At 34.6% G+C, this 9,699-nt stretch overlaps 2 protein-coding genes across 5 annotated transcripts; one reads left to right on the top strand and one right to left on the bottom strand.

Moving 5' to 3' along the window:
• Positions 1-736: 736 nt before the first annotated feature.
• On the top strand, positions 737-2,022 carry LOC116113267. Of its 2 annotated transcripts, none has more exons than XR_004125390.1 (2): positions 737-1,409; positions 1,721-2,022. XR_004125390.1 is itself a non-coding variant. In XM_031399409.1 (2 exons), the coding sequence occupies exons 1-2, from the start codon at positions 1,109-1,111 to the stop codon at positions 1,837-1,839; spliced, it is 405 nt and encodes a 134-aa protein (XP_031255269.1). In that variant the 5' UTR covers positions 737-1,108; the 3' UTR covers positions 1,840-2,022. The 2 variants fall into 2 exon arrangements, 1 of the variants encoding a protein (XP_031255269.1); XM_031399409.1 differs by having other exon boundaries at positions 1,736-2,022.
• A 1,700-nt stretch (positions 2,023-3,722) lies between these two features.
• Positions 3,723-9,286, bottom strand: LOC116113266 (TMV resistance protein N-like). Of its 3 annotated transcripts, none has more exons than XM_031399406.1 (7): positions 9,162-9,253; positions 8,801-8,803; positions 7,674-8,234; positions 6,249-7,344; positions 5,839-6,117; positions 4,498-5,695; positions 3,723-4,281 (listed from the first exon to the last, which is right to left on the bottom strand). In XM_031399406.1, exons 3-6 carry the CDS (start codon positions 8,171-8,173, stop codon positions 4,874-4,876), a joined length of 2,697 nt encoding a protein of 898 aa, XP_031255266.1. In that variant the 5' UTR covers positions 8,174-8,234; positions 8,801-8,803; positions 9,162-9,253; the 3' UTR covers positions 3,723-4,281; positions 4,498-4,873. The 3 variants fall into 3 exon arrangements, with proteins under 3 accessions (XP_031255266.1, XP_031255268.1, XP_031255267.1); XM_031399408.1 differs by having other exon boundaries at positions 4,498-5,653; XM_031399407.1 differs by lacking the exon at positions 8,801-8,803 and having other exon boundaries at positions 7,674-8,236; positions 9,162-9,286.
• Positions 9,287-9,699: the final 413 nt, after the last annotated feature.

The raw sequence follows: 9,699 nt of genomic DNA, 5'->3' as shown, positions 1-9,699 counted from the left end.
AGATATGGTCGTAGTTGACAGTCAATAACGGCCATACATTAGCCGTCATTGATGGTTAGATGTGACCAAAGAAGGGCAGATCTTTGGCTGGAAATGATTTAGCCGAAAAAGGTCAGATCGATACATTACTAGCTAGATCTAGTCTGTAGTGTATCATTACGCTAGATTCTGGCTACCTTCTGATGGTGATTGTCAGAATCTAACAAATATTGGTAGATGGGGGTGTTTTTGTCAATTTATAAAAAAAATTTGTTGGGGATGTTTAATTAAATTAATAAACTTATGGAGGTTTAAAATAATTGAATATTATAGGATATGATTTTGAGAATATGAAAACAAAAATGTATTTTTTCACAATAGGAATAAAGTATTTTAAAAATAGCCAAATAAATTTTCTCGTACCCGGGTTTGGGATCTGAAGAAGACGCGCTGACGCGGTAACCAGGCTGTCATTTTTATTTTTCTTCTTTTTTTAAAAACACGTAAAGGTAAATCCCTAAAATAGAAAATCACCCAAATCAAATCTAACTCCCTAAGCCTATATTCACCACCGCCAGCGCCTCCCATCTCATCACAGTCTCGCCGGTGATCGTGACTCATTAGGCTGCTCTTCGTGGCCGCCGTTCAATTCATCGTGAATCACCATCTTCGCATGCGCTACCGGCGGTGAAAACCGTGTACAAATCTTCACTTTTAGTTTTTTTTTTTTTTTTTTTTNTAGGAAGCAATTCACTCAATGGTGTGATCCCTTCGGCGAATTTTGCAACTCTGGAAAAATTAACTTACTTGGAGCTGGACAACAATAGCTTCACTGGAATGATACCTCCAGAACTGGGTGATTGCCAAACTTTGACGCCGTTGAACTTGGCTCAAAATAAGCTGAATGATTCATTGCTGGCACAATTGGGTAATCGCAGCAGTCTTCAAGTTATGAAGCTCTAACTTAACAACCTAAGTGGAGACATCCCTTTTCAGTTTTCCCAGCTAAAGACTTTGTCTCAATTAAACATTAGCTGGAATTCGCTGACTGGTTCAATACCTTCTTTCCTTTTCCAAGTTGCAAGAGCTTACAAACTTGAACTTACAAAACAACTATCTCAGTGGTTCCATGCCCAACTCTATTGGGAACATGAATTCTTTGATAGAACTCCAACTTGGAGAAAATAAGCTAAGTGGCCGAATTCCATCGTTGCCAGTGAAATTGCAGATTGCTTTGAATCTGAGCATCAATCAGTTAGGGTGCACCTCTGGTCCAATTCTCCTCCTCGATCTTTCAAGTAGAAACATTATGCTTAAGTCACTGAAAGAACCACACCTTGGAGATATTGAACTCTGCAAAGTGATTGACCCCTTAAAGAGGATTGGCAGTCTTTCCATGCTTGCTGGTTTTGTCGGTTATATTCCTCCAGGTAAACTCTCTCTTTTGTTTTTATAGCTAAAGAATTGCTCAAACCAAGTATAGCTTTTATATTCACGAAAATTTTTAGGCACATTGGCTATCATATGCATTTGATGCATAATTTAGCACATAACGTACGATTTAGCAATTCATAAACCTGTCTTAAATCTGAAAAAGGTAAAATAGGTGATAAAATATTCTTTTAGGCATATTAGCATCACCAGTTCAGGATACTTACCCTTGGATCTCATTACTCATGATCTTTATTCTTTTATCATTCATAAATTTGCAATCAGATAGATAACTAATTTTCTTTTTTAGTTTTCTGTATTTGAGATTATTGCAGAGTATGCCTACACGATGGGAGTAACAGCGGCTGGGAACGTTTACGGCTTCAATGTTATTCTCCTGGAGTTGCTGACCAGAAAACCTCCAATTAGCGAGGGTACTGAGTTAGCCAAGTTGGTGTTACACAACTGGGAACATGAAGATGTTAATATCAACGTGGCTTCACTTGCTATCAAAAACCAGATGCTTGCAGTCCTGGAGGTTGCTATTGCTTGTGTTAGTGTCTTACCAGAAGGAAGGCCAAAGATGAATGTTGTCTCAATTTATTTCTCCATCGTCCATCCTCAAATAATAATAATAATAATAGATAAATAAATAAAAAAGAAAAAGTTAATTATCTGATAACAAGTTACAACATATAAAATTAACAAAATCATAACTTTCAAATAAACAACATAAACACAATGCAGCATTGACAGCAAAGCCTTGGCACTAAAGGTGGAAAAGTAACCCGTCGCGCCGGGCCTGGCCTGTGGCGGGTTACTTTGTTTGGCGGGCCGGGCCTAACCCGCCCGCCGGGTTAGGTGGCGGGCTAGGCCAGGTTAGCCCGATTTTCTTATTTTTTTTTATTTAACTTTTCAAATAAATAATTATAAATATAATTGTTTTTAATTAACTTTTCAAATATCAATAATTCAATTCAATTTTTTTGTTTGTTAACATTTCAAATATTAATTCAATTTTGATACAATAAAATTATAATATAAGAAAAATTAGACTTATTCATTTATCAAAAAATAAAATAANGCCGGCACAATTGGGTAATCGCAGCAGTCTTCAAGTTATGAAGCTCTAACTTAACAACCTAAGTGGAGACATCCCTTTTCAGTTTTCCCAGCTAAAGACTTTGTCTCAATTAAACATTAGCTGGAATTCGCTGATTGGTTCAATACCTTCATTCCTTTTCCAAGTTGCAAGAGCTCACAAACTTGAGCTTACAAAACAACTATTTCAGTAGTTCCATACCCGACTCTATCGGGAACATGAATTCTTTGATAGAACTCCAACTTCGAGAAAATAAACTAAGTGGCCGAATTCCATCGTTGCCGGTGAAATTGCAGATTGCTTTGAATCTGAGAAGAAATCAATTAGGATGCACCTCTGGTCCAATTCTCCTCCTTGATCTTTCAAGTAAAAACATTATGCTTAAGTCACTGAAAGAACCACACCTTGGAGATATTGAACTCTGCAAAGTGATTGACCCCTCAAATAGGACTGGCAGTCTTTCCACGCTTGCTGGTTCTGTCGGTTATATTCCTCTAGGTAAACTCTCTCTTTTGCTTTTATAGCTAAAGAATTGCTCAAACCAGGTATAGCTTTTACATTCACGAAAAATTTTAGGCACATTGGCTATCATATGCATTTTGATGCATAATTTAACACATTACGTACGATTTAGCAATTCATAAACCTGTCTCAAATCTAAAAAAGGTAAAATAGGTGATAAAATATTCTCTTAGGCATATTAGCATCACCAGTTCAGGATACTTACCCTTGGATCTCATTACTCATGATCTTTATTCTTTTATCATTCATAAATCTGCAATCAGATATATAACTAATTTTCTTTTTTAGTTTTCTGTATTTGAGATTATTGCAGAGTATGCCTACACGAAGGGAGTAACAGCGGTCAGGAACGTTTACGACTTCAGAGTTATTCTCCTGGAGTTGCTGACCAGAAAACCTCCAATTAGCGAGGGTACTGAGTTAGCCAAGTTGGTGTTACACAACTGGGAAGATGAAGATATTAATATCAACGCAACTTCACTTGCTATCAAAAACCAGATGCTTGCAGTCTGGAGGTTGCTATTGCTTGTGTTACCAGAAGGAAGGTCAAAGATGAATGTTGTCTCAATTTATTTATCCATCGTCCATCCTCAAATTTTAATAATAATAAATAAATAAATAAATAAAAGTTAATTATCTGATAACAAGTTACAACATATAAAATTAACACAATCAGAACTTTCAAATAAACAACATAAACACAATGCAGCATTGACAGCGAAGCCTTGGCACCACAAAATCATGATCAATTAAACTCAACAAAATCTTCATTCTCATACACAGGATGGACTCCAACCCTTTTCACAGCATTGTCATGCCATAACGGAATTATGAGCTTGGGATAATTAAATCCTTTGATTTCCTTATCAGGGATATAGAATAGCCAAAGGTTATCTGACTCTGGCAGCCGCGAGTCAACATCACAACTTATTGACTCACAAGACAGGAAAACAGTACAATCGTCACCCACACGACACAATTTTTGCGGTGATCAGGAGAAATCTTACGGTCACAAAATTTAAAGCACACAACATATCCCACCAACTTGCTATTATTATTGTTCAAATCTGGCGGCTTTTCTATTTCTATTAGCTCACCGTCACTCTTATGCTTGAACCACTCTGAACTTCACTGTCCCTCTTATGCTTGAACCACTCTGGAACTTCACTGTCCCTCTTATGCTTGAACCACTCTGGAACTTCACTTCCTGGAGCAACTATGCTAAATGTATTACTTGGATTTGTCAGCTGTACCCAAAATAAAACAAAGCTTCTGTGAGATAGGAAAAAATAGACATGTAGCATAATGTAAATACTAGGATTTATTCGGTTATTAATTGTAGAAAGGAAATGTAATAATACTAATAATAATATTGATAAAATCAAAATCGTGACCATATATTTGTAAATAAAATTAGACAGATAATACAAGATCTAATTCGAAAAAGAGAGAAAGTGACAGACCTTGAGGTATTCCTTCATAATTGAAAATGCCTCACCACTACCATCGAGTTTCAAGCAATTGTGAGATGAAATATCTGACAAATTCGAATTGCATAATCTTAATGCATTAGATAATCTTTCCAGGGAAATGCAACCATTTACTTCAAGTCGACATATATTGGAAGGAAGTTCTGGCAGAATTTGAAGCCTCGTGCAATAGTTCAACCCAATAATTCCAAGGTTAGAAAGACGATTGATGCTACCAGGTTACGAAACCAAATTGTTTTGGCTTAGATCTAAATCCTCCAATGAGATGAAGCTTCCAAGCAAATCACTGGTTATTGCTCCTTCCCCAAGATTACAAACACGAAGACACAACATTGTAACATAACGCAAATTAGATGGCAAAGAAGGCAATATTAAAGTCATGGGATTTGAACTTCTCAAAAAATGATTTTGATGGTGATCCTTCGCGTCCACAAAATTTTAATTCTGAAAGATTCTTTTTAGGAAAAAGGAATGACACTTGCTGTCTTATAGCAGTTTTATGTAAATGGAGAATACGCAAACTTTGTATTTGCCCCAAAGTATCTGGTATACTTTCAAGTTTGGAGCAATCAGAGACAATGAGACTTCGAAGAGATTCCAAACCATTTATTGTATTTGGGAGACTCACAAGTCCGGAGCAATCAGCGAGGAATAGAGATTGAAGAGATTTCAAGCCATCTATAGTACTCGGAAGACTCACAAGTCTCGAACAATAAGAGAGAGACAAGGTTGAAAGAGATTTCAAGCCATTTATAGTGCTTGGAAGACTCGAAAGATTTTTGCATCTTTCTAATTTCAAGTATACAAGTCCAGATAGAAGCTCAACAGACACAGGCAATTCTTCAATGGCAGTTTCATTTAAAGAAAGCTCGAAGAGGCACTCCATACTTCCTATAATCTCTGGAAACCTCTCCAATTTTGAGCAACCAGAAAGCACAAGACTTTCAAGAGATTCCATATGAATCTTGTTTGGAAGAGTTTTGAGATTTGAACAATGTCCCAGATCCATCCGTTTAATCTTTTTATGAGCTAGTAAAGATGGGTGAATCTCACACAATCTTGAACATCCTCTGAGAATCAAATCTTCAACATTTGGGATCTCCGTGAAGTCTGGTGTTTTGATCAGACTCTTGCAATTTATGAAACTCATAGATTTCAACATGTATAAAGGCTGTTAAAATTGAAGGGAAAGAAAAAACGCATTTCTTAAGTTAATTACCACATTAATTAAATGATGAATGCATAAAGATATTCAATAATTATTAACTAAAAAAATAAAAAAAAATAAAAAAAGTATTAAGTGAATTATCTTACTTTGATCCCCTTCCATAGTTGTCTGATGTGGCTACCGTCCATTTTAAGTTCAACAAGTTTATTCAACTGAAGATTTGATGGCAATGATTTTAAAGGGTATCCATCCCAATCGAGTAATCTTAACTCATTGGAAAGATACTCAAGACCTTCGGGAAGTTGTACTCTACGAATCTTGAGCAATCTTAGGTTGACCATCTTTGAGAAGGCTTTAGCACTTGCAGTACTTGCCCTGAAATTGAACTTTTTTCCAAGTATTATGGCTTCAACTAGCTCACTCCCCTAAAGAATTGAGATAAAAAAAATGAGTGTCAAACAAAATTAGAGACAAAGATAAAAGAACATATATATCTATAGATATAATTGGTTAAAAATTGAAAGGGGGAAAAAAATCTTTCCCACTAGGTGTATACCTTGTTCTTTGTTAGCACATGACGAATGTCCTCTTCATCCCATAATCTACTGCGTTTTCCAGACTCTTCCATGGATTCTCTCTTAACAGTTTGTTTACCCATTTCTTGTAACAAATCATGCATCCATAGTTCATTGAAATTTGAAATAGTTATAAGAGATTTTTCAAGGACAACACTTAATCCAATAGTTGGGTTAAAACCACAACCATCCAAAATTCTTGTTACATATTCTCTCTCCTCTCCTTTAAAAAAACATGCAACATCAAGAAATATTTTCTTTTCAGTTTCTTGCAAACCATCAAAACTTATTTGAAGTACATCCAAAATCTCCTTATTAGAATCTCTTTTGAGTCTTTTTAGTGAGTCAATCCATTCATCTATAGTTCTATCAAATAAAAATGAACCCAAAACCTTGAGAGCTAATGGAAGACCGCCAGCATACCTTACAACATGTTGGGACAACTCCAAATAGTCTTTTGAAGGCTCTTGGTTTTCAAAGGCTTTCGAGATGAGGAGTTCAAGAGCTTCATCACAATTCAGTTCTTTAGCTTCATAAACTTCATCAACCTTGTGAGTCATCAACAAATGTTTATCTCTTGTTGTTATTATGATCCTACTTCCTAAACCAAACCATTTACGTTTTCCAACTAAATTGTTTAGTTGGTCAATATGATCCACATCATCTATAACAACAAGAACTTTTTTGTGACGCAACTTTCTCTTTATCTCATTAATTCCATCATACTCATTGCATATGTTATTATCCCTTCCCCTTAGAATTTTCAAAAGAAGTTGCCTTTGTAAAGTAACCAAGCCACTTTTTCTTGAAATCTCCCTGACATTGGCCAGAAAAGCACTCCCTTCAAATTGATACAAAAACAAGTCATAAAAAACTCTTGCAATTGTTGTCTTGCCTATTCCTCCCATTCCACATATCCCTATCATGCGAATATCGTTAGACCTTGTACCTATCAACAGCTTAAGTTCCTCAAGGCGAGAATTTATTCCTACTAGGCCCTCAAAAGTCATCAATGTTGTTAGACTTAATTTAATTGATATTTCTTTGACAATCTCTTGTATGAATTCTGATTCATGTCTGCAAAAGAAAAAGAACAATAGTAGTGATCAATGTATGACAAAAAATTACTATATAACTTTACAAATACCAATTTACTCTGAATTTAGGTCTTTCGTTACCGTAGCTATCATATTATACATGGTCAGCTACTTAATGTAGGACCAACGTCTCTTAAACTTTGAATTGAGTAAATATAAGGACATGATTGGTAGTTAATAAAAGAGATTTTTTAAAGAATAATCAAACAATCACCATAGTCTAATGAAATTATTGATCTTTTAATAACTGGTTAATTACAGTAAAATACATTATGACACATTCATAACATGAGAAAGAAAAACTATTACCTGTTTTTCGCATCCCATCCAGAGAGATCGGCAACCTCTTTTAAAGCATTCCTCCATATTTGAACATTTTGTTTATTCTCCTTAAAAGTTTCTTCATGCTTAGCAAAAGCTTCATCAAACCATCCTGTTTGTTTCTTTACCATGGATGGATCCACATCATAAAAAATGGGAAAAACATTTTGTCCCATTGTGTTCTTACATTCAACAATCTTAGCAATTTCATGCAAGCATGAAGTAGAATTAGCATAGTTTTTTGAGAAGACGATAATCGAAAATCTTGATTCTTCAATTGCTCGAGGGAGCTCCAATGAAATGGGTTTTCCTCTATCAAGTTCTTCGGCATCTCTAAAAACATTAACTCCTTCTCGAGTCAAAGCAGCATATAGATGATCTGTGAAATTCTTCCGAGTATCTTCACCTCTAAAGCTTATAAAGACGTCATACCTCCAACGGGAAGAACAAATATGAGTGTGTGAAGAAGAAGCTGTTTGGATACTCATAGAAGCAATACGATTGACTGATCCAAGCTAATTTTTCCCAAGTTACACGTGTCGTCTATGCCTCTTGATAGAATTGAAAAAATAAGTAACTAATTTCTTTTTGACCATTTATATATTTTTAAGCGGAATATCATTTTTTAAACAAAAATGCATGCATCTCATATAGTTTTCAGCTATGATATTGTATAAAAGCTACTGAGAAATTAAACTTATATGAATACATTATGTTAGCAAGAAATTAAGGATTAAAATTAAAAGCATATATGCTCAACCCCCGTGTTAAAAAAAAAAACTGCATGCTTCTAATTATTCTATTCCACTCTCGAAAATCCTATATTAGGTGCATAATCATGCATATACTTAAAATAAAAATAAAAACAGAACAAACTTGCAGAATTTTGACATAAAGAGCTTCAAAGAAAGCTAATTGGCTGTGGTTTGATAGGAAAGCAGAGAACTTTTCTGTGTTATATAAAGAGATGAACTCAAGAAATTTCCCCGCTTTTTCTCTCTTCACAAACTTCACTAAGAGAGAAAAAAAAAAAAAAAAAAAAATCAAGACCCTTCCAAGCTGTTTCATCCTAACCTTTTTATTAAAGCTTCTACTTCATCTACGATTACATTTACCCCCTGGCATTTCGATCTTCTAAGTCCTAGTATTTTAAAAACTAGCATATACCCCCAAATTCTATCTGACGTTAAACGGAGTAAGGGCGAGACAAGCAATCACACACAAACATTACATTTATAAGAAAACAAATATTAATTAAAAATTTAAAACCTAAAAGAAAACACAACTGCAACGGCCGGTCTAATCACTAGACGAGATGAAACTAAACATAGATCGATGAATATATTTTGCTGCAAAAGATTACGGATCGAAATTAAAAGCATATATACTCAGCTTGCTTAAAACAATATATAACTGTATGCTTCTAATAAATTAATTATGTTCAAATTAAAAATAGAAAGTAGAGAAGAAACTTACACAATGTTGATGAGTAAAGTTTGATATAAGAGCTTCAAAGAAAGCAATTAGTTGTGTTTTCAAAGGGAAGGAAGAGCATCAAAGAAAGCAATTAGTTGCGTTTTCAAAGGGAAGGAAGAGGAGCTTTTTGTGTTACAAAGTGATGAACTCAACAAAGTTCTTCTCTTACTTATACTCTCTTTCACATTTTCTGCAGAAAATATATGATCCAGAACTTTCCACGTAGTTTTGCAATAGGTTTTATTAAAGTCTCGTTCAGTCCCCTCTTTCCTAAGTTAATAATTAATGTCTTGCTTTTCACTTTTTGACTTAGGCTTTGGTAATATGTAAGATTTTTATCTATGAAAATTTTATATACTAATTAATAATTAACACTCTCTTGAACATATAAAATAAATAAATAAACTAACTTTTTTTTTCTCCTTTAATTATACAGGAATTTTCTGTGCAATAAAGTGAAAAAGTCTCATAATTTCCCCTCTTTTTCTCTCGTCACATACTCTACAAAAAGAAGAAATCAAGAATCTTCACGTAAGTT

This window comes from Pistacia vera, unplaced genomic scaffold (assembly GCF_008641045.1).
Source record: "Pistacia vera cultivar Batoury unplaced genomic scaffold, PisVer_v2 Contig676, whole genome shotgun sequence".
In the NCBI taxonomy this organism is placed as follows: Eukaryota; Viridiplantae; Streptophyta; class Magnoliopsida; order Sapindales; family Anacardiaceae; genus Pistacia; species Pistacia vera.
This window is presented reverse-complemented; position numbering and strand designations above follow the sequence as displayed.

Excerpts from the sequence above, each read along its gene's own strand:
- LOC116113266 (XM_031399407.1), bottom strand. The coding sequence starts at position 8,173 with ATGAGTATCCAAACAGCTTCTTCTTCACACACTCATATTTGTTCTTCC. Across the intron at positions 7,345-7,673 it reads GGATGGGATGCGAAAAACAG|ACATGAATCAGAATTCATAC; the intron begins GTAATAGTTTTT and ends TTTCTTTTGCAG. Across the intron at positions 5,696-5,838 it reads AACTATGGAAGGGGATCAAA|CCTTTATACATGTTGAAATC; the intron begins GTAAGATAATTC and ends CAATTTTAACAG.
- LOC116113267 (XM_031399409.1), top strand. The coding sequence starts at position 1,109 with ATGCCCAACTCTATTGGGAACATGAATTCTTTGATAGAACTCCAACTT. Across the intron at positions 1,410-1,735 it reads TGTCGGTTATATTCCTCCAG|ATTATTGCAGAGTATGCCTA; the intron begins GTAAACTCTCTC and ends TCTGTATTTGAG.